At 49.2% G+C, this 22,500-nt stretch overlaps 1 protein-coding gene across 4 annotated transcripts in view; it reads left to right on the top strand.

Moving 5' to 3' along the window:
• Window positions 1-22,500, top strand: part of LOC103468114 (IQ motif and SEC7 domain-containing protein 1-like) — a 138,429-nt gene that overhangs the window by 101,783 nt on the left and 14,146 nt on the right. For all 4 annotated transcript variants that reach the window (XM_081609404.1, XM_081609405.1, XM_081609406.1 and 1 more), the window contains 12 exons: window positions 1-39; window positions 1,571-1,738; window positions 1,814-1,987; window positions 2,071-2,166; window positions 3,864-4,441; window positions 5,220-6,098; window positions 6,844-7,002; window positions 9,298-9,420; window positions 9,492-9,658; window positions 16,975-17,114; window positions 17,183-17,308; window positions 17,513-17,612. The exon at window positions 1-39 is cut by the window's left edge and continues 130 nt beyond it. In XM_081609404.1, the coding sequence (XP_081465530.1) occupies window positions 1-39; window positions 1,571-1,738; window positions 1,814-1,987; window positions 2,071-2,166; window positions 3,864-4,441; window positions 5,220-6,098; window positions 6,844-7,002; window positions 9,298-9,420; window positions 9,492-9,658; window positions 16,975-17,114; window positions 17,183-17,308; window positions 17,513-17,612 (2,749 nt within the window). The remainder of the gene's footprint in view (window positions 40-1,570; window positions 1,739-1,813; window positions 1,988-2,070; window positions 2,167-3,863; window positions 4,442-5,219; window positions 6,099-6,843; window positions 7,003-9,297; window positions 9,421-9,491; window positions 9,659-16,974; window positions 17,115-17,182; window positions 17,309-17,512; window positions 17,613-22,500) is intronic.

Raw genomic sequence — 22,500 nt, 5'->3', positions numbered from 1 at the left:
GGCACCGGGCCCCTGGGAGCCTCTCACTCGCAGACTCAGGTACCGACCCACAGAGTTCAGGTTCTCCCGTTAAATAAAATAAGTTCGGGTTCAAAAGTATTCACACCCCACCCACATTTTGTCTAAAAATGCGAAGCTGAGTGAATTTGATGCGATGCTCCAGCACCAGGTTGCATTTAGCTGCATCTTCCCATCAGTTCTGACCCGCTTCCCCCAGCATGATGCTGCCACCACCATGTTTTCAGTGGGTATGGTGTGCTGTTAGCTTCCCACACTGATTGTGTCTGTAGTTAGAAACCAGGCTGGACTAACGCTAATTTAATAAACTCATTTTTCCCCAGAAACTTAATTTCAAACTGAAACTAAAACACAGACAGTAGAATCAGAATCACTATTACAGCATCGAAGGAGATTATCGAGAATGTAAATGATGACGTCATAGTGAAGTTATAACTTTAGCATCTGGTGTCGAACATTAGTGAAAATAATGTTTATATTAGACCAGGATTAAGATCAGGTTTAAGATCAGGTTTAAGATTAGATCAGGTTTAAGATCAGGTTTATATTAGATCAGGTTTAAGATTAGATCAGGTTTATGATTAGATCAGGTTTAAGATTAGATCAGGTTTATGATTAGATCAGGTTTAAGATTAGATCAGGTTTAAGATCAGGTTTATATTAGATCAGGTTTAAGATCAGGTTTAAGATTAGATCAGGTTTATGATCAGGTTTAAGATTAGATCAGGATTAAGATTAGATCAGGTTTAAGATCAGGTTTAAGATTAAATCAGGTTTAAGATTAGATCAGGATTAAGATTAGATCAGGATTAAGATTAGATCAGGATTAGATCAGGTTTAAGATTAGATCAGCTTTAAGATTAGATCAGGATTAAGATTAGATCAGGTTTATGATTAAATCAGGTTTAAGATTAGATCAGGTTTAAGATTAAATCAGGTTTAAGATTAGATCAGGTTTATGATTAGATCAGGATTAAGATTAGATCAGGTTTATGATCAAGTTTAAGATTAGATCAGGTTTATGATCAGGTTTAAGATTAGATCAGGTTTATGATCAGGTTTAAGATTAGATCAGGATTAAGATTAGATCAGGTTTAAGATCAGGTTTAAGATTAAATCAGGTTTAAGATTAGATCAGGTTTAAGATTAAATCAGGTTTATATTAAATCAGGTTTATGATTAGATCAGGTTTATGATTAAATCAGGTTTATATTAGATCAGGTTTAAGATTAGATCAGGTTTATATTAGATCAGGTTTATATTAGATCAGGTTTAAGATCAGGTTTATATTAGATCAGGTTTATATTAGATCAGGATTAAGATTAGATCAGGTCCTTGACTCATCTTCACTTTATAAATTACTGTCTGCACCTGAAGCCACGGTTTAGTTAGAAGGATCTTAACTAGAGAATATTAAAGAGATAATTTATTTATTCATTTATAAAACCAAACACAGTAGGACAGCGTATTGCAAAGTAAAAAACACAGTTAAAGGATCAGATGATGCTGGTTGTTAGTGCGGACAGCAGCTCTTCTCTCCGTCTGCCTCCAGGGCAGCTCCCCCGTTTGCCCCCCCAGCCCCGCCAGCCTCGCCTGGGCTCAGCGCAGCAGACATCAGCCGGCCAGCCTGGCGCTCCGCAAGCAAGAGGAGGAGGAGAGCAAACGCTGCAAGGCGCTATCTGACAGCTATGAGCTCTCTACAGACCTCCAGGACAAGAAGGTACCGCTCCGCCATCGGATTCCCTGAGAACGGAGAGCGTTTTGCCCCATCTTTCCTGATTGGTCCATCTGGTAGGTGGAGATGTTGGAGAGGAAGTACGGGGGCCAGTTTGTGTCCCGGCGGGCGGCCAGGACGATCCAGGCGGCGTTCAGGCGGTACCGCATGAACAAGAAGTTCGAGAGGCTCCGCAGCTCGGCGTCGGAGAGCAGGATGACCCGCCGCATCATCCTGTCCAACATGAGGCTGCAGGTAGGAGCGCGTTCAGACGGGACCGGCCAACACTTGATCCGGTTCTGATCTGTGTTGGTGACGACTGTTTCCTCTGAGCGCAGTATTCGTTTGATGAGCGGCAGCCACAGGGTCAGGGGTCGCCGGGCCAGCAGGGTTCAGAGGACGCTGGAGACGTGGACGACTCTTTCTCCAAACAGGCAACCACTCTTGTTTTCTACTTCCACCTTTTTGCAGATGACAACCAGGTGTCATCTGCAAAAAGACGTAACCTTCAGATTCAGGTTCTCCTAAACCTTTTGTTTTCATGGAGCCTTTCTTACACCATCCAGCTGCATGTGGGGTTGAGATGCATGTTGGTTTTGGTCCAGAGGTTTTTGTTTGGACCAGTTTGGACCAGCAGCTGTTCTGCTGGAGATGTTCCAGAACTTTGAAGGTCAAAGCACTCCAGCCTTACGGAAATGGCATTTTGAAGAGTGGCCTAAAAATGTGGACCTCTGTGTTGTCTTCTATAAATGATTGATGATTGCTTGGGGTGATTACTAATAGAGCTCGTCATTTAATTAACCGCATTTTGTGGAAAGAACTTCTGCAGTCTTGAAGGAAGAAACGCCTCGACCAGTTTTTCACTCCTGGACTGGATGTTTCTCATTTCGGCAATAATCCGGAGACGTAAGAAGGAAATCCTGGAAACCTGTTTAATGTGGGATTAAGGCTGCAGTCCGACTTTAATCCAACTCCAGGCCGTCTGCCTCAAATCAACGGTCCTGTTGGTGAGGTGTGAATGCCATTTGACCTCTGACCTCAGTGTCTTCAGAGGTTTCTGTGTCGTTTCCTTCAGTGGTTCTTGGTGCAGCGCCCCCACAGGCCAGGAGGGGAACAGGTTGGTTCGACTCAGAGCAGCTGGAGGGGGAGCAGATGTTCTGGTTCCAGTAGAACCGGGTCGACCGGACCGTCAGAGGGGAAACAGACTGAAATTACAAATGCTGGTCAAAAATAACAGAGAAGAGTTGAGTCCTTTCAACGCACCTTGATTTGTTTGGCAGGAGTCAAATCTCGACTCGTCAACATTTTCCCTCTAAATCTGTCAGATTGTGTTGATTTATCCACAGAAACGCATCAAAATGCACCGTATGTGGTTATTTTTAGACTATTTGTCAAACCAGGTCTAACTAATCTGCAGCTTTCTGCTGCCAGAAACATGTTCAGCTGGTGTTTATTCTTTAATTTAAAGGGGACCTATTATGCTAATTTAACATTTTACGTGTCTTTGTACTTTCATTTTGGTCTCAACTGTTTCTAAAAACAACCTAAGCCCTTAAAATAACACCCAGATGGTTATTGGCAGTAAGTGAGCTGTTCCAGAAAGTCCCATTGGACAGACACTGCGCCGTTACCTAGCAACCTGAGCCGAGCACCGGGACGCACCGGGACGCACCGGGACGCACCGGGACGTTTGGTTTTACCGCCGTCTCTGCTGTACAATGGCTGCTAGAAAAGACAACTGTTTTGTTCAAGACTTGTCATCCAGAAACCACTTACTGCATTTTTGTTGGTTGTGCAGGAGGCTCGACTTGTGCTTTTCAAAGAGTTGTGGTAGTGTAATTCTGCATCTGTTTGCAGCCGTATTGAATTGGGAGGAGCAGCAGCAGCTCATCTGGATCTAAAGTGACAGAAGATGGAAAACAGCTGATTCTGAACGGCAGAACTGACCAAACTGAAATGTCTTTATGAATCATTTTGTACATAAACTGTAATGAACATGTTTTCTTAGCTCATAGTCCTAACCTGTTCAAGGTCACTTTGATAAATGAATCTGATCAGATGTTCTGCTGATGGTCTAAATCCCGTCTGGACGGATTCCAGTCGTCTAAACGTTTTTCCTCGTCCTCCGCAGGTGAAATCTCTGGCCGACTCCATGGACGACTCGCTCACCTGCCAGTCCGGCCGCGAAGACTCGCAAGATGTCGGCGGAGAAGGAGAGGAGGACGAGGACGAGGAGGAGGGAGACGAGGACGAGGAGGAGGAGGAAGAGGAGGAGGACGAGGACGAGGAAGAGGAGGTAGAATACAGGCAGTGCGGATGGCGCAACACGAACACGGCGTCGCGTCGCGCGGCCGGCCGGGCGGAGGGAGGCCGGGGCGGCGTGGCCATGCACGAGGACAGCACCGCCACCTCCTTCAGCGACGTCACGCTCTACATGGACGACGGCTGCCTCCCGTCCTCGCCGCTGTCCCGTCCCGCCTCCAGCTCCGACACGGACTACTGGGGCGGCGGCGGCGGAGGGGGCAGGGAGGACAGCAGGGAGACGGAGGGCGGCAGCAGCGCCAGCCGGAGGAGCAGCACCCCCTGCACAGAGTGCCGAGGAGAGTACCGAGGAAGAGGAGGAGGAGGAGGAGCAGGAGGAGGAGGAGGACACCTTCCTGTCCTCACCATCGAACCACCCAGCGACAGTTCAGTGGACATGAGCGACAGGTCAGCACTCAGACACGTCACTAGAGATAAAGCTGTAAAAAAGCATTAACCTCACAGATTATAAATGTTTTAAAATCATTTTAGTCAACAAAAAACAACCAGAAACTTTCAAATGAAGATTTAATCCATTAAGAGGAAAAACATCCAAATGGACCTGATGGAAACTAATCACCCTTTGAACCCGGTTATAGCCAGTTAGCATTAGCTCCCGCTAAATAAATTGTTGCAGCACTTTAGCTTCCACTACATGCCATGTTTGGTTTAGCTTTAGCTGAAGTCCTGTCTATGTTCAGCTCAGGTGATGTGAGGTTCGCTGAGCCCACATCGGCCTTCAGCCCTGAGGGGAAGACCGGATCCAACATGGCCGCCCGATTACTGCACGCAGACAGCAAACACAAGCTGAACCGTCCCTTTAATGGGAACAACTGTTTCTGCTAAGCTAGTCTGTTGAGGATCCGCTGAGTCAACCGGGAGAAGTTCTGCTCTTCTGTTGGTCACGTTCACGTACCGGTTTAGGAGACGTGACGTCCTCAGGGTTCACACACCTTCACGTTACATGTGTCTGCAGCATCATACACATGTAACGTCTCATTCAAACGACTGCAGCAGGAGCCTGTTAATGATCCATCTAAGCCAGGTTGTTCCTGAGCACCACGCCTTGATGGAGGAAGTGGATCCATAAAGCTTCCTGCTCTGCGTAGCTCTTCATCCCTTCATTGGCAGGTTTGGACAGGATCTATGAAACGTGATTTACATTCCAGTTGATTTGTGTCTTCAGATCGGAGCGAGGGTCTATCGGACGTTTGGTGTACGAACAGGAGTCCTCCGGAGGGGAGCGAGGAGGAGAGAGGGACGGGGGAGGAGGTGAAGGTGAAAGTGGAGAGGACGATCTCGGAGCAGGAAGCAGCGAAGCCGAATCTCCACAAGGAACCATCAAACACAAGCCGAACGGCCGCTCGGTCGCCATGGCGCAGGGACAGACGCGCAGCCCCGCTAACGTCCCCCTGCCGATGCCGTCGGCCCGGACGCTGCCACCCCACCCGCTCCAACACCCCCACCCTCCCCACCACTCAGCCATCCCCCACCTTCCCACCATCCTCCACCACCACCCGCAGTACAGCCAGCACGTCATGCACCACGCCGGCGGCCCCTACATGCAGCATCCGCACCACTTCGCCCAGCACCACTACCACCACCTGCACCACCAGCACCACCACCTCCCACACTCGTACCCAGAGCCCCCTGCGTCTCCGCTGCCCTCCCCGGTTCCGCCTCTCACGCCTTTGTCCCCGCTGCCGCCGCCTCTCACGCCCTCGCCGATGTCGTCCTCCTCTTCCTCGGTGCTGCAGAACCTGGAGGGGCAGCAGCACCTCGCCCACCACCCACACCTCCACCTCCACCACCACCACCTGCTCTGCTCAGACGGAGACAACGAGAGCGTCAACTCCACCACCACCAACTCCAACGACGACACCACCGTCAACAACTGCAGCTCCGGCTCGTCGTCCAGGGACAGCCTGCGGGAGCCGATGGGCGGAGCCACGCTGGGGAAGCAGACCTACCAGAGGGAGAGCCGCCACAACTGGGACTCCCCCGCCTTCAACAACGACGTGGTGCAGCGGCGGCAGTACCGCATCGGCCTCAACCTCTTCAACAAGTGGGTCCAAGATCAGAACATCTGATTTGTATGGCGCAGCATTAGTGCCAAAAGTAAGGCTATTGCACACCCAATGGTGGCTACTTACTTGCTGCCGGAGGCTAAATTCATACCGATCTGATCCGATCGGCTACTGATCTGATAGCTCGGCCGGCAGTGATCGGCTGGGGACCCCATCAATTCCCTACTCCCTCTACATTAGCATAGACATGCTGGCTTTAGCCTAGCATAGGCTAACAACTAGCCTGCTAGGTGGTCACCCACTGGATTACCTGCTTTGTCTGCTAACTTTTAGCACAAATAGGTTGGTGTTAGCATCGTTGTGTCACTTACAGTTAGTGTATGTCAACCATTTTTCTCTGCATAAAGTTTTCTTTAAAGAAAAGAGTTAATATGCATATGCTAGTTGTTAGCCTCTCCACGGCCAACATCCAGCATATGCTTATTAAACATCAGAGGAAGAAGGCAGCCCAGTGGCTATGCTAGTCACCAGCCTGTCATTCATGAGGTCAGCAGCTGGCTTGGAAAGGGATGTTTTGGCATTTGGTAAAATGTTTTGATGTAAAAAAATCTTACCAGGTGATCAGATCGTTGATGCTGCCTGGCCATCATGCATGGTAAGGTGATGCTGGACTGTTTCGTTCCCATGGCAACATGTCCTCCTACACCGATAAAACACAGATATGCAATAGTACGTCAGCTGCATAAGAAGAAACATGAAAGTTATGTTTCTGCTGGTCCACAGGAAGCCTGAGAAGGGGATCCAGTACCTGATCGAGAAGGGCTTCGTGTCGGACACTCCGGTGGGCATCGCCAGGTTCATCCTGGAGCGGAAAGGACTGAGCAGGCAGATGATCGGAGAGTTCCTGGGCAGCCGGCAGCAGTTCAACAAAGACGTCCTCGAGTCAGTGCAACATTCCATTTCTGCGTTCTTAGATGGCATAGCGCTTTAGCATTAGCGGATTAAATGTTTGTTATTAGCGCTTTAGCATTAGCAGATTAAATGTTTGTGATTAGGGCTTTAGCATTAGCAGATTAAATGTTTCTGATTAGCGCTTTAGCATTAGCGGATTAAATGTTTGTGATTAGCGCTTTAGCATTAGCGGATTAAATGTTTGTGATTAGGGCTTTAGCATTAGCAGATTAAATGTTTGTTATTAGCGCTTTAGCATGAGCAGATTAAATATATGTGATTAGGGCTTTAGCATTAGCAGATTAAATGTTTGTGATTAGCGCTTTAGCATTAGCAGATTAAATGTTTATGATTAGCGCTTTAGCATTAGCAGATTAAATGTTTGTGAATAGCGCTTTAGCATTAGCAGATTAAATGTTTGTGATTAGCGCTTTAGCATTAGCGGATTAAGTGTTTGTGATTAGGGCTTTAGCATTAGCAGATTAAATGTTTGTGATTAGCGCTTTAGCATGAGCAGATTAAATATATGTGATTAGCGCTTTAGCATTAGCATGTTAAATGTTTGTGATTAGCGCTTTAGCATTATCAGATTAAATGTTTGTTATTAGCGCTTTAGCATTAGCGGATTAAATGTTTGTGATTAGCACTTTAGCATTAGCGGATTAAATGTTTGTTATTAGCGCTTTAGCATTAGCAGATTAAATGTTATTAGCGCTTTAGCATTAGCAGATTAAATGTTTGTTATTAGCGCTTTAGCATTAGCGGATTAAATGTTTGTTATTAGCACTTTAGCATTAGCAGATTAAATGTTTGTGATTAGCGCTTTAGCATTAGCAGATTAAATGTTTATGATTAGCGCTTTAGCATTAGCAGATTAAATGTTTGTGAATAGCGCTTTAGCATTAGCAGATTAAATGTTTGTGATTAGCGCTTTAGCATTAGCGGATTAAGTGTTTGTGATTAGGGCTTTAGCATTAGCAGATTAAATGTTTGTGATTAGCGCTTTAGCATGAGCAGATTAAATATATGTGATTAGCGCTTTAGCATTAGCATGTTAAATGTTTGTGATTAGCGCTTTAGCATTATCAGATTAAATGTTTGTTATTAGCGCTTTAGCATTAGCGGATTAAATGTTTGTGATTAGCACTTTAGCATTAGCGGATTAAATGTTTGTTATTAGCGCTTTAGCATTAGCAGATTAAATGTTATTAGCGCTTTAGCATTAGCGGATTAAATGTTTGTTATTAGCACTTTAGCATTAGCAGATTAAATGTTTGTGATTAGCGTTTTAGCATTAGCGGATTAAATGTTTGTGATTAGCGCTTTAGCATTAGCAGATTAAATGTTTGTGATTAGCGCTGTAGGATTAGCAGATTAAATGTTTGTGATTAGCGCTTCAGCATTAGCAAATTAAATGTTTGTGATTAGCACTTTAGCATTAGCAGATCGAATGTTTGTGATTAGCGCTTTAGCATTAGCATATTAAATGTTTGTGATTAGCGCTTTCGCACTAGCAGATTTAATGTTTGTGATTAGCGCTTTAGCATTAGCAGATTAAATGTTTGTGATTAGCGCTTTAGCAGTAGCAGATTAAATGTTTGTGATTAGCGCTTTAGCATTAGCAGATTAAATGTTTGTGATTAGCGCTTTAGCAGTAGCAGATTAAATGTTTGTGATTAGCGCTTTAGCATGAGCAGATTAAATGTTTGTGATTAGCGCTTTAGCATTACCAGATTAAATGTTTGTGATTAGCGCTTTAGCATTAGCAGATTAAATGTTTGTGATTAGCGCTTTAGCATTAGCATGTTAAATGTTTGTGATTAGCGCTTTAGCCGTAGTGGAACTGCATGTGAGGGACCTGATCCAATCTGCTGAACTTATTTGGAAACATTTTAAACTCATTTGAAAACTGAACTGAGCTCACTTTGTGTTTGATGACTGGGACCAGTTGGGATGTACGTCTGATTGGACTAAAATGATATTTTTTGCCTTGATACAACATTTGTTCTGAATTGACAAACTGGTTATGATTTTAAAGCACTAGCTGAACTAATGTTGATGATAAGCACTTTAGCATTGCTGTCTCTGACTGCTGCTTTAGCGATGATTTGGCTGTTAAATGTTTATGATTAAAGCTTTAGGGTTAGCGGACCGAATGTTAGCAGAACTGTTGTTTTGGATTAGCATAGCTAACTGTTTGGTTATCGGTGTCCAGCGCTGGGTGCTAATTTATTTTGCAGACTCAAACTGTTTGCCGAGGTTTAGTTCCTGTGCTCCTCTGTGCAGCTGCGTCCTGGATGAGATGGACTTCTCTGGGATGGATCTGGACGAAGCGCTGAGGAAGTTCCAGGCGCAGATCAAGGTTCAGGGCGAAGCTCAGCGGGTGGAGCGGCTGGTGGAGGCCTTCAGGTATCTGGGAGCTCCAGTCCATCAGCGTTTCGGAGCTTCAGTTTGTTCCAGCTCTTTGTTTCCCTCTGCAGTCAGAGGTACTGCGTCTGCAACCCGGTGCTGATCCGGCAGTTCCAGAACCCAGACACCATCTTCATCCTGGCCTTTGCCATCATCCTCCTCAACACGGACATGTACAGCCCCAACGTGAAGCCAGAGAGGAAGATGAAGCTGGAGGACTTCATCAAGAACCTGAGGGGTGAGTGGAAAACCCGGCAGCTGGAGCAGGAGAGCTGCAGGCTGCCGCCGTCCTCCATCACAGCCAGAACCAGAACCAGGACCAGGACCAGGACCAGGACCAGGACCATGACCAGGACCATGACCAGGACCAGAACCAGAGACAGGACCAGGACCAGAACCAGAACCAGAACCAGGACCAGGACCAGGACCATGACCAGGACCAGGACCAGAACCAGAACCAGAACCAGAACCATGACCATGACCAGAACCAGAGACAGGACCAGGACCAGAACCAGAACCAGAACCAGGACCAGGACCAGAACCAGAACCAGGACCAGGACCAGGACCATGACCAGAACCATGACCAGGACCAGGACCAGGACCATGACCAGGACCAGAACCAGAGACAGGACCAGGACCAGAACCAGAACCAGAACCAGAACCAGGACCAGGACCAGGACCAGGACCATGACCAGGACCAGGACCAGAACCAGAACCAGAACCATGACCATGACCAGAACCAGAGACAGGACCAGGACCAGAACCAGAACCAGGACCAGGACCAGAACCAGAACCAGGACCAGGACCAGGACCATGACCAGAACCATGACCAGGACCAGGACCAGAACCATGACCAGGACCAGAACCAGAACCAGGACCAGGACCAGGACCAGAACCAGAACCAGAACCAGGACCAGGACCAGAACCAGGACCAGAACCAGAACCAGGACCAGGACCAGGACCAGGACCATGACCATGACCAGAACCAGAGACAGGACCAGGACCAGAACCAGAACCAGGACCAGGACCAGAACCAGAACCAGAGCCAGAACCATGACCAGGACCAGGACCAAGACCAGGACCAGAACCAGAACCAGGACCAGGACCAGAACCAGGACCAAGACCAGGACCAGAACCAGAACCAGGACCAGGACCAGAACCAGGACCAGGACCAGGACCAGAACCAGAACCAGGACCAGGACCAGAACCAAGACCAGAACCAGGACCAAGACCAGGACCAGAACCAGGACCAGGACCAGGACCAGAACCAGGACCAGGACCAGGACCAGAACCAGGACCAGGACCAGAACCAGGACCAGAACCAGGACCAGAACCAGAACCAGGACCAGGACCAGAACCAGAACCAGGACCAGGACCAGGACCAGAACCAGAACCAGAACCAGGACCAGGACCAGGACCAGAACCAGAACCAGGACCAGAACCAGGACCAGGACCAGGACCAGAACCAGGACCAGGACCAGAACCAGGACCAGGACCAGGACCAGGACCAGAACCAGAACCAGGACCAGGACCAGGACCAGAACCAGGACCAGGACCAGGACCAGGACCAGAACCAGGACCAGGACCAGAACCAGGACCAGGACCAGAACCAGGACCAGAACCAGAACCAGAACCAGGACCAGGACCAGAACCAGGACCAGGACCAGAACCAGGACCAGGACCAGGACCAGAACCAGGACCAGAACCAGAACCATGACCAGAACCAGAGACAGGACCAGGACCAGAACCAGAACCAGGACCAGGACCAGAACCAGGACCAGGACCAGAACCAGGACCAGGACCAGGACCAGGACCAGAACCAGAACCAGGACCAGGACCAGGACCAGAACCAGGACCAGGACCAGGACCAGGACCAGAACCAGGACCAGAACCAGGACCAGGACCAGAACCAGAGACAGGACCAGGACCAGAACCAGAACCAGAACCAGAACCATGACCAGGACCAGAACCAGGACCAGGACCAGAACCATGACCAGGACCAGAACCAGGACCATGACCAGGACCAGAACCAGGACCAGGACCATGACCAGGACCAGGACCAGAACCAGGACCAGAACCAGAACCAGAACCAGGACCAGGACCAGAACCAGAACCAGAACCAGGACCAGGACCAGGACCAGAACCATGACCATGACCAGAACCAGAGACAGGACCAGGACCAGAACCAGAACCAGAACCAGGACCAGGACCAGAACCAGAACCAGAGCCAGAACCATGACCAGGACCAGGACCAAGACCAGGACCAGAACCAGAACCAGGACCAGAACCAGGACCAAGACCAGGACCAGAACCAGAACCAGGACCAGGACCAGGACCAGGACCAGAACCAGGACCAGAACCAGGACCAGAACCATGACCAGAACCAGGACCAAGACCAGGACCAGAACCAGGACCAGGACCAGAACCAGGACCAGGACCAGAACCAGGACCAGAACCAGGACCAGAACCAGAACCAGGACCAGGACCAGAACCAGAACCAGAACCAGGACCAGGACCAGAACCAGAACCAGAACCAGGACCAGGACCAGAACCAGAACCAGAACCAGGACCAGGACCAGAACCATGACCATGACCAGAACCAGAGACAGGACCAGGACCAGAACCAGAACCAGGACCAGGACCAGGACCAGGACCAGGACCAGGACCAGAACCAGGACCAGGACCAGGACCAGGACCAGGACCAGGACCAGGACCAGGACCAGGACCAGGACCAGAACCAGGACCAGGACCAGAACCAGGACCAGAACCAGAACCAGGACCAGAACCAGGACCAGGACCAGAACCAGAACCAGGACCAGGACCAGAACCAGGACCAGAACCAGAACCAGAACCAGGACCAGAACCAGGACCAGGACCAGAACCAGAACTAGGACCAGGACCAGAGCCAGGACCAGAACCAGGACCAGGACCAGAACCAGGACCAGAACCATGACCAGAACCAGAACCATGACCAGGACCAGAACCAGAACCAGAACCAGGACCAGGACCAGGACCAGAACCAGGACCAGGACCAGGACCAGAACCAGAACCAGAACCAGGACCAGAACCAGGACCAGGACCAGAACCAGAACCAGGACCAGGACCAGAGCCAGGACCAGAACCAGGACCAGGACCATGACCATGACCAGGACCAGAACCATGACCAGAACTAGGACCAGGACCAGAACCAGGACCAGAAACAGGACCATGACCAGGACCAGAACCAGGACCATGACCAGGACCAGGACCAGGACCAGAAGCATTACCAGGACCAGAACCAGAACCAGGACCAGAACCAGAACCAGAACCAGAACCAGAACCATGACCAGGACCATGACCAGGACCAGGACCAGAAGCATTACCAGGACCAGGACCAGAACCAGAACCAGAACCAGAACCAGAGCCAGAACCATGACCAGGACCAGGACCAGGACCAGAACCATGACCAGAACCAGGACCAGAACCAGGACCAGGACCAGGACCAGAACCATGACCAGGACCAGGACCAGAACCAGAACCAGAACCATGACCAGGACCAGAACCATGACCATGACCAGAACCAGGACCAGGACCAGGACCAGAACCAGGACCAGAACCAGAACCAGAGCCAGAACCATGACCAGGACCAGAACCATGACCAGAACCAGGACCAGGACCAGAACCGGAACCATGACCAGAACCAGGACCAGAACCATGACCAGGACCAGAACCAGGACCAGGACCAGAACCAGAACCAGAACCAGGACCACGACCAGAACCATGACCAGGACCAGAACCAGGACCAGGACCAGGACCAGAACCATGACCAGGACCAGAACCAGGACCAGAACCAGGACCAGGACCAGGACCATGACCAGGACCAGGACCAGAACCAGAACCAGGACCAGAACCAGAACCAGAACCAGAACCAGGACCAGGACCAGAACCAGAACCAGAACCAGGACCAGGACCAGAACCAGGACCAGGACCAGGACCAGAACCAGAACCAGGACCAGGACCAGAACCAGAACTAGGACCAGAGCCAGGACCAGAACCAGGACCATGACCAGGACCAGGACCAGGACCATGACCATGACCAGGACCAGAACCATGACCAGAACCAGGACCAGGACCAGAAACAGGACCATGACCAGGACCAGGACCAGAACCAGGACCATGACCAGGACCAGAACCAGAACCAGGACCAGAACCAGAACCAGAACCAGAGCCAGAACCATGACCAGGACCAGAACCATGACCAGGACCAGGACCAGGACCAGAAGCATTACCAGGACCAGGACCAGAACCAGAACCAGAACCAGAGCCAGAACCATGACCAGGACCAGAACCATGACCAGAACCAGGACCAGAACCAGGACCAGGACCAGGACCAGAACCAGGACCAGGACCAGAACCAGAACCAGAACCAGAACCATGACCAGGACCAGAACCATGACCATGACCAGAACCAGGACCAGAACCAGGACCAGAACCGGAACCATGACCAGGACCAGAACCATGACCAGAACCAGGACCAGAACCAGGACCAGGACCATGACCAGAACCAGGACCAGGACCAGAACCAGAACCAGAACCATGACCAGGACCAGAACCATGACCATGACCAGAACCAGGACCAGAACCAGGACCAGAACCGGAACCATGACCAGGACCAGAACCAGGACCAGAACCATGACCAGGACCAGAACCAGGACCAGGACCAGGACCAGAACCAGAACCAGAAACAGGACCACGACCAGAACCATGACCAGGACCAGAACCAGGACCAGGACCAGAACCATGACCAGGACCAGAACCAGAACCATGACCAGGACCAGAACCAGGACCAGAACCATGACCAGGACCAGAACCAGGACCAGGACCAGAACCAGAAACAGGACCAGAACCATGACCAGGACCAGAACCAGGACCAGGACCAGAACCATGACCAGGACCAGAACCAGAACCAGGACCAGGACCAGGACCAGAACCAGGACCAGGACCAGAACCAGGACCAGGACCAGAACCAGGACCAGGACCAGAACCATGACCAGGACCAGAACCAGGACCAGAACCATGACCAGGACCAGAACCAGAACCAGGACCAGGACCAGGACCAGAACTAGGACCAGGACCAGAACCATGACCAGAACCATGACCAGGACCAGAACCAGAACCAGAACCAGGACCAGGACCAGGACCAGAACCAGGACCAGGACCAGGACCAGAACCAGAACCAGAACCAGGACCAGAACCAGGACCAGGACCAGGACCAGAACCAGGACCAGAACTAGGACCAGGACCAGAACCAGGACCAGAAACAGGACCATGACCAGGACCAGAACCAGGACCATGACCAGGACCAGGACCAGGACCAGAAGCATTACCAGGACCAGGACCAGAACCAGAACCAGGACCAGAACCAGAACCAGAACCAGAGCCAGAACCATGACCAGGACCATGACCAGGACCAGGACCAGAAGCATTACCAGGACCAGGACCAGAACCAGAACCAGAACCAGAACCAGAACCAGGACCAGGACCAGGACCAGAACCATGACCAGAACCAGGACCAGAACCAGGACCAGGACCAGGACCAGAACCATGACCAGGACCAGGACCAGAACCAGAACCAGAACCATGACCAGGACCAGAACCATGACCATGACCAGAACCAGGACCAGGACCAGGACCAGAACCAGGACCAGAACCAGAACCAGAGCCAGAACCATGACCAGGACCAGAACCATGACCAGAACCAGGACCAGGACCAGAACCAGAACCATGACCAGAACCAGGACCAGAACCATGACCAGGACCAGAACCAGGACCAGGACCAGAACCAGAACCAGAACCAGGACCACGACCAGAACCATGACCAGGACCAGAACCAGGACCAGGACCAGAACCATGACCAGGACCAGAACCAGGACCAGAACCAGGACCAGGACCAGGACCATGACCATGACCAGGACCAGAACCAGAACCAGGACCAGAACCAGAACCAGAACCAGAACCATGACCAGGACCAGAACCAGAACCAGAACCAGGACCAGGACCAGAACCAGGACCAGGACCAGGACCAGAACCAGAACCAGGACCAGGACCAGAACCAGAACCAGGACCAGAGCCAGGACCAGAACCAGGACCATGACCAGGACCAGGACCAGGACCATGACCATGACCAGGACCAGAACCATGACCAGAACTAGGACCAGGACCAGAAACAGGACCATGACCAGGACCAGGACCAGAACCAGGACCATGACCAGGACCAGAACCAGAACCAGGACCAGAACCAGAACCAGAACCAGAGCCAGAACCATGACCAGGACCAGAACCATGACCAGGACCAGGACCAGGACCAGAAGCATTACCAGGACCAGGACCAGAACCAGAACCAGAACCAGAGCCAGAACCATGACCAGGACCAGAACCATGACCAGAACCAGGACCAGAACCAGGACCAGGACCAGGACCAGAACCAGGACCAGGACCAGAACCAGAACCAGAACCAGAACCATGACCAGGACCAGAACCATGACCATGACCAGAACCAGGACCAGAACCAGGACCAGAACCAGAACCATGACCAGGACCAGAACCATGACCAGAACCAGGACCAGAACCAGGACCAGGACCATGACCAGAACCAGGACCAGGACCAGAACCAGAACCAGAACCATGACCAGGACCAGAACCATGACCATGACCAGAACCAGGACCAGAACCAGGACCAGAACCGGAACCATGACCAGGACCAGAACCAGGACCAGAACCATGACCAGGACCAGAACCAGGACCAGGACCAGGACCAGAACCAGAACCAGAAACAGGACCACGACCAGAACCATGACCAGGACCAGAACCAGGACCAGGACCAGAACCATGACCAGGACCAGAACCAGAACCATGACCAGGACCAGAACCAGGACCAGAACCATGACCAGGACCAGAACCAGGACCAGGACCAGAACCAGAACCAGGACCAGAACCAGGACCAGGACCAGAACCAGGACCAGGACCAGAACCATGACCAGGACCAGAACCAGGACCAGAACCATGACCAGGACCAGAACCAGAACCAGGACCAGGACCAGGACCAGAACCAGGACCAGGACCAGAACCATGACCAGGACCAGAACCAGGACCAGAACCAGAACCAGGGAGCGGAGGAGCTTCTGTCTGCTCAGCCATATAAAGATCATCTTTATATGGAAGAAACTCACCAGCCGAGCAGCTGGTTCTGATGGATCCATCCTTCCTTCCTTCCTTCCTTCCTTCCTTCCTTCCTTCCTTCCTTCCTTCCTTCCTTCCTTCCTTCCTTCCTTCCTTCCCTCCCTCCTTCCTTCCTTCCCCCCCTCCCTCCCTCCCTCCCTCCTCCTTCCTTCCTTCCTTCCTTCCTTCCTTCCTTCCTTCCTTCCTTCCTTCCCTCCCTCCCTCCTTCCTTCCTTCCTCCCCCCCCTCCCTCCCTCCCTCCCTCCCTCAGATGTTTTCATTCATGCAGGAATGAATGAGTGAATATCAGTGAAGATGAAACCTGTAAAGTCGTGATGTTTCTGTCCGGTCCTGCAGGCGTGGACAACGGGCAGGACATCCCCCGGGACCTGCTGGTGGCCATCTACGGCCGCATCCAGAAGTGGGAGCTGAGGACCAACGACGACCACGTGTCGCAGGTCCAGGCGGTGGAGCGCATGGTGATCGGCAAGAAACCGGTAAGAAGCTGCCGGCCGGACAGGAAGCTGCGCTCCGAGCCCGGCTGAGCGCTTCCTGTGTGCTGCAGGTCCTGTCGCTGCCGCACCGCAGGCTGGTCTGCTGCTGCCAGCTGTTCGAGGTTCCCGATCCAAACCGGGCCCAGAGGAGCGGCGTCCATCAGAGGGAGGTCTTCCTGTTCAACGACCTGCTCATGGTAAGCAGCGGGAACCAGAGAGAGGGGAAGGATTTCCGGGTTGCACCGGGCTGTGAATAGTTTTTGTTCCTTCTGGAAGGATTTTCTCAAACATTTCCCTCAGAAATGAAGAAGACAGACAAACGAAAGCAGTTCCTCCTTTATTTATTCTCTCCATCCTGTTGCTTTATCTTTCCTCCTCTTCCTCCTCTTCCTCCTCCTCAGGTAACGAAGATCTACCAGAAGAAGAAGACGTCGGTGATGTACAGCTTCAGGCAGTTGTTTCCTCTGCTCGACATGCAGGTCCACACCTTCCAGAACACCTGTACGTCCCGCTCCGCTGCCACCTTCCTCTTCTTCCTCCTCCTCCTCCTCCTCCTCCTCCTCCTCCTCCTCCTCCTCCTCGCTCACGGCTCTATTTTTACGTCAGTCGCCAGGCTGAACAGGCTCCAGGGAAACAAGCTGAGCTCATGAAACTGTAAAAAGCATCACATATTCACCATAATGACAACATTCCAGCTTTTCCTCTGGACATTTGGAAGCAAAAATCGGATCTGAGACACGTTCAGATCCATCTGATGTTTCTCTCTGGGAGGATTATAGATTATAGATTATAGATTTGAGGTGTAATCGCTGCATCGGGCATTTGGGTTCAAACAAACATAAAACGGCAGTTTCCCATAAAAACCAGCTGCTCTGCCGTGTTTTTGTGTTAAAATTACAGGAAATTTGGAAAATAAAACATCAACAGTTAAGAAAATACAGCAGCCTGGACTTTGACTAGGACATTTAAACAGGCTGGTCGTCCAGCTTCAGCTTCCTCTGGGCTGGGTTTTATTTAAGGTTGTCAGAGTAAAGGGGGGTAAACACAAAACCACTGTTGTGATGATAAAATGTGTTCAGGGTCTGAACACGTCTGAGATATTAAATCTGTTTTAAGGTGATTTGGTTGAAATGTGGAAACAAACTGGAGGCAGATCTGGTACTAAACCAGTTTAGCTTTTAATTTAAGGCTCCATTAACCTGCCGTAGAGACGTTTCATTAACACGCGTCACGTTTCAGGACGGATTTGGAGATGCAGCCAGAAGGAAGGTGATGATTTAAGTCGCCATAAATCACCTGTTGGAGCTGCAGGACCTCAACTTTCTCACACTTTATGCGTTTGATTCGTGTTTATGTGAAAAACCACAGACAGCAGCTTAGATCAAACTTGGTTTACGCTTTTATTCTGCATTTTAATTTGGATGCATGCTATCGAGCGACTAAACCTGAAACCAACTGGATTTTTCAGGCTCAAACAGCCTAAACAGGCTTGTTTGTCATTTTGTTCTCAGTTTTGTTAGATTTTTAAAAGAACTGGTTAGATTTGTTGCTAGTTGCTTTTTTCCCATTTGTTGCCATGTTTGGTTTTATGAAAAAGTCACCAGCTAACAGCGCTGTTGCTCTTAAGCTCCTCCCCTCAGCCACACGACCGGCCACGCCCTCCTCTCTTGGCTCCGCCCCTTTTGTGGGGGTTTTTTGTGGGCGGGGCTAAGCGTTCATGGTGTTTAGTTACACTTCACCTTAGTTACATTCTCCCATTTTAACTATTAAACCTTCAGTTTAGCTGACATCATTTTGCTATTTTGCAGCAAACCAGTCATGTTCTTTCTGCAGTTTAAGAAATAAACTACAATAAGCTGCAGCTTTCAAATCTTAAATGAATAATAACTAAACTGGGGGCTGAGGACGCTGCCCTGTGGTCCACCTCGACCTCTTTACATTGATTTCTGCCATTTGTTTCTGTTTTTAAGTTATAAACTAACCCAGTTTTTTTTATATATCATTAAATTTCATAACCTCCAGTTTGGTAATTAAGATTTTATAATGTAATAATTTAGATTATTAGATTATTATCTGCCTCTTTCCTATTTAGATCAGTTTAATTAAACGTTAATTATTAATAAACAAAAATTAATCTGGTTTATAATAATTTGGGTTTAATGCTTTTTAAATAAAAACATCAGCTTTGCTTTCTTACCTCCAAATCTTTATAATTCTGTGTTTCTCTCCACATCGAGCCTCAGTAAGTTGAGGCTGCAGGCAGCAGCCGTCTGCATGCGGACAGCTGCTGACTGCAGCCTGACTGCTGACTGCAGCGGCAGCAGCTGTCCGCAGTCAGGCTGCTGACTGCAGCAGCCTGACTGCAGCAGGGGAAACTTGTGCAGCAGCCTGCATGCAGACGGCTGCTGACTGCGGACAGCTGCTGCCGCTGCATGCGGACAGCAGCTGACTGCAGCCTGACTGCTGACTGCAGCGGCAGCAGCTGTCCGCAGTCAGGCTGCTGACTGCAGCAGCCTGACTGCAGCAGGGGAAACTTGTGCAGCAGCCTGCATGCAGACGGCTGCTGACTGCGGACAGCTGCTGCCGCTGCATGCGGACAGCAGCTGCATGCAGCAGCCGTCCACAGTCAGCTGCATGCTGCATGCAGCAGCCGTCTGCTTGCAGCTGCATGCAGACAGCTGACAGCAGCTGACTGTGGACGGCTGCTGTCAGCGTTTGCTTTAATTGGATCAGGATTGGGATCCTGAGATAAATGGACTCCCTGCTTCGGGTGGAGGGCCGAGCTTCCGACATTTTTAAAGAGTGAAGCAGCTGTGAGCCGGATCAGATGAACAACCCGGTTCTCCTCCTGGTTCTGATGAACCGGGGAAACTTGTGCTTCACCAAAACTCAGCCAAATATCATGAGAGGCCTGATTTTACTGCAGAGCAATTTAAAACGTTCTTCATAAGAAGATGAGAGGATAAAAGTCTGAGCCGTTTCCACAGCAGGAACATCGAGCTGAACAATCTGCTCCGCGTCGCCGTGATGAGTTCTGACGTCACGTTTGTGTGTCGTAGGAATCCGCAGCGTCGTCTCTGTCTGTTCAGGCTGTTAGATGCTGTTGTTGTTGACAGTTCTGGTTCAGCAGCCGGACCCAAACGGACCTGGCAGCCTGGTGACGACTGAGACCAGGACAGATTGTCGCACATGATTCATCAGCGCAGCGAGTGTGTGTGTGTGTGTGTGTGTGTGTGTGTGTGTGTGTGTGTGTGTGTGTGTGTGTGTGTGTGTGTGTGTGTGTGTGTGTGTGTGTGTGTGCGTGCGTGCGTGCGTGCGTGCGTGCGTGCGTGTGTGTGTGTGACAGAGTTCAGGGAGATCAAAGTCGTCCTTCATCTTCTCATCATTAAAATCATATTTTGAGTTTATTTCAGTTTATTTTTGAACGGTTGTTTCTGACATTATGTATTAATATATATAATAAGTTATATATAATATATATAATTTTCATTTTATATTATATTACATTATATTAAAATGACCTGGTGGGAAAATTTCACTAAAATTTGTAAATAGAATATTTTACTAAAAATTTTAAATAACATTTTAATCAAATAATTTTTTATTTTATATAAAATATATACATATGTGTTAATAAGCAGCCTTCAGTATTTTTACTTTTTACATATGAAATGTTTCTCAGATAAAGTCTGATGTTAAAAAAGGCATCAAATAATTTTTTATATTTAGGATCTAAAATTATTTATAAATCCATTTTCTGCAAAATCATACTGTATTATTTCAATAAAAGACACGTATATTGTTTTATTTCACAGAATTATTTTCTGTTTCTAATTGGAATTAGCTAATAATAAATCAATTAATTAAAGTTTTAATTTTGTAAGCAGAAATTAGTGATGCAGCCATGAAACCATAAACTGGTTCTGGATCAGTGGTTCTTAACCTGGGTTCGGTTGAACCCCAGGGGTTCAGTGGAGCCTCTGCAGGAGGTGAAGACACATTAACTTGTGTAAAGTGGTGATGACGCCTCGCTTTGCCATCACTTGCTGCAGAGGATCACGTTACATTGCTTAGCCAATCAGAGGATCACGTTACATTGCTTAGCCAATCAGAGGATCACGTTTCATTGCTTAGCCAATCAGAGGATCACGTTACATTGCTTAGCCAATCAGAGGATCACGTTTCATTGCTTAGCCAATCAGAGGATCACGTTACATTGCTGAGCCAATCAGAGGATCACGTTACATTGCTGAGCCAATCAGAGGATCACGTTACATTGCTGAGCCAATCAGAGGATCACGTTACATTGCTTAGCCAATCAGAGGATCACGTTACATTGCTTAGCCAATCAGAGGATCACGTTTCATTGCTTAGCCAATCAGAGGATCACGTTACATTGCTGAGCCAATCAGAGGATCACGTTTCATTGCTTAGCCAATCAGAGGATCACGTTACATTGCTGAGCCAATCAGAGCTGCGGAGGAGCCCTGATTGAAGGAGTTTCTCTCTCAGCAGGGATTTGAACTTGTGTCTTTATTAACTTCAGCAAAACTCAGTTTTTACCAAATCCTGTAGCTTTCGGTGAACTTCTAAATCTGCTCCTTAGTCGTGTCTTTTCGGGGTTGGTGCTGCCTCTAGTGGCGTGGGGTGGTAACACAACTAATATAATTACATTACTAAATCAGAATACCGCAAAGTATTTATTATTATTTATTATTAATTTTTCAGTCTCTTAAGAATGTAGAGCTAATTAAATGATCTAAAGAACTTAAAGTGGTTCCAGTTTCTCTCGATGGCCAACCTGTTGAAACTGTGGCACATTTTAAATACTTTGGGTCGTTCCTGGACAGTCAGATCAACTGAAAACACTGAGTATATGTTGAAGAACTCAGAGACTCTACCTTTAAGAAGACTTGGTGATCATGGGGTGAAACAACTAGAGTCTAGTTCTGTCACCCTATGTCTTGAATTTGGGGGGAATCATATTTTATTCATCGCTACAGAAAGGTTCAGTGAATGTTCATATGAATCTGGTGGGTTCGGTTCCTCAGAAAAGGTTAAGAGCCACAGATGTAGACGTTAAAAATCTTCCACTTTCCAGGCTCCAAACGTGATTCAGTCACTTTAACTGCCAACATGTTTGTTTTTATGTGTAATTTGTCTCTGGAGGGGACATCAGTCACTCCAGTCCCACTCATGAAACGACCCACTGCTCAGAAGTGGTGACTGTGATAATAGTGAAAACTGTGTTTTAGGAATCTGCTCAAGTTTCCCCCCCAGAGCCGTAAATTGGCTCCTGCTGTTTTGTCTTTTAGCCTTTGCTGAGTTTCACACATCCAGGGCCAGAGAGTGAGACGTTAAATCAGCCGTCTGAGCTGATCATCATCTC

Source organism: Poecilia reticulata, chromosome 7, assembly GCF_904066995.2.
Source record: "Poecilia reticulata chromosome 7, P_reticulata-male-v2, whole genome shotgun sequence".
Classification (NCBI taxonomy): domain Eukaryota; kingdom Metazoa; phylum Chordata; class Actinopteri; order Cyprinodontiformes; family Poeciliidae; genus Poecilia; species Poecilia reticulata.
Note: the sequence above shows the minus strand (reverse complement) of the source record. Positions and strands in the feature narration are given on the sequence as shown.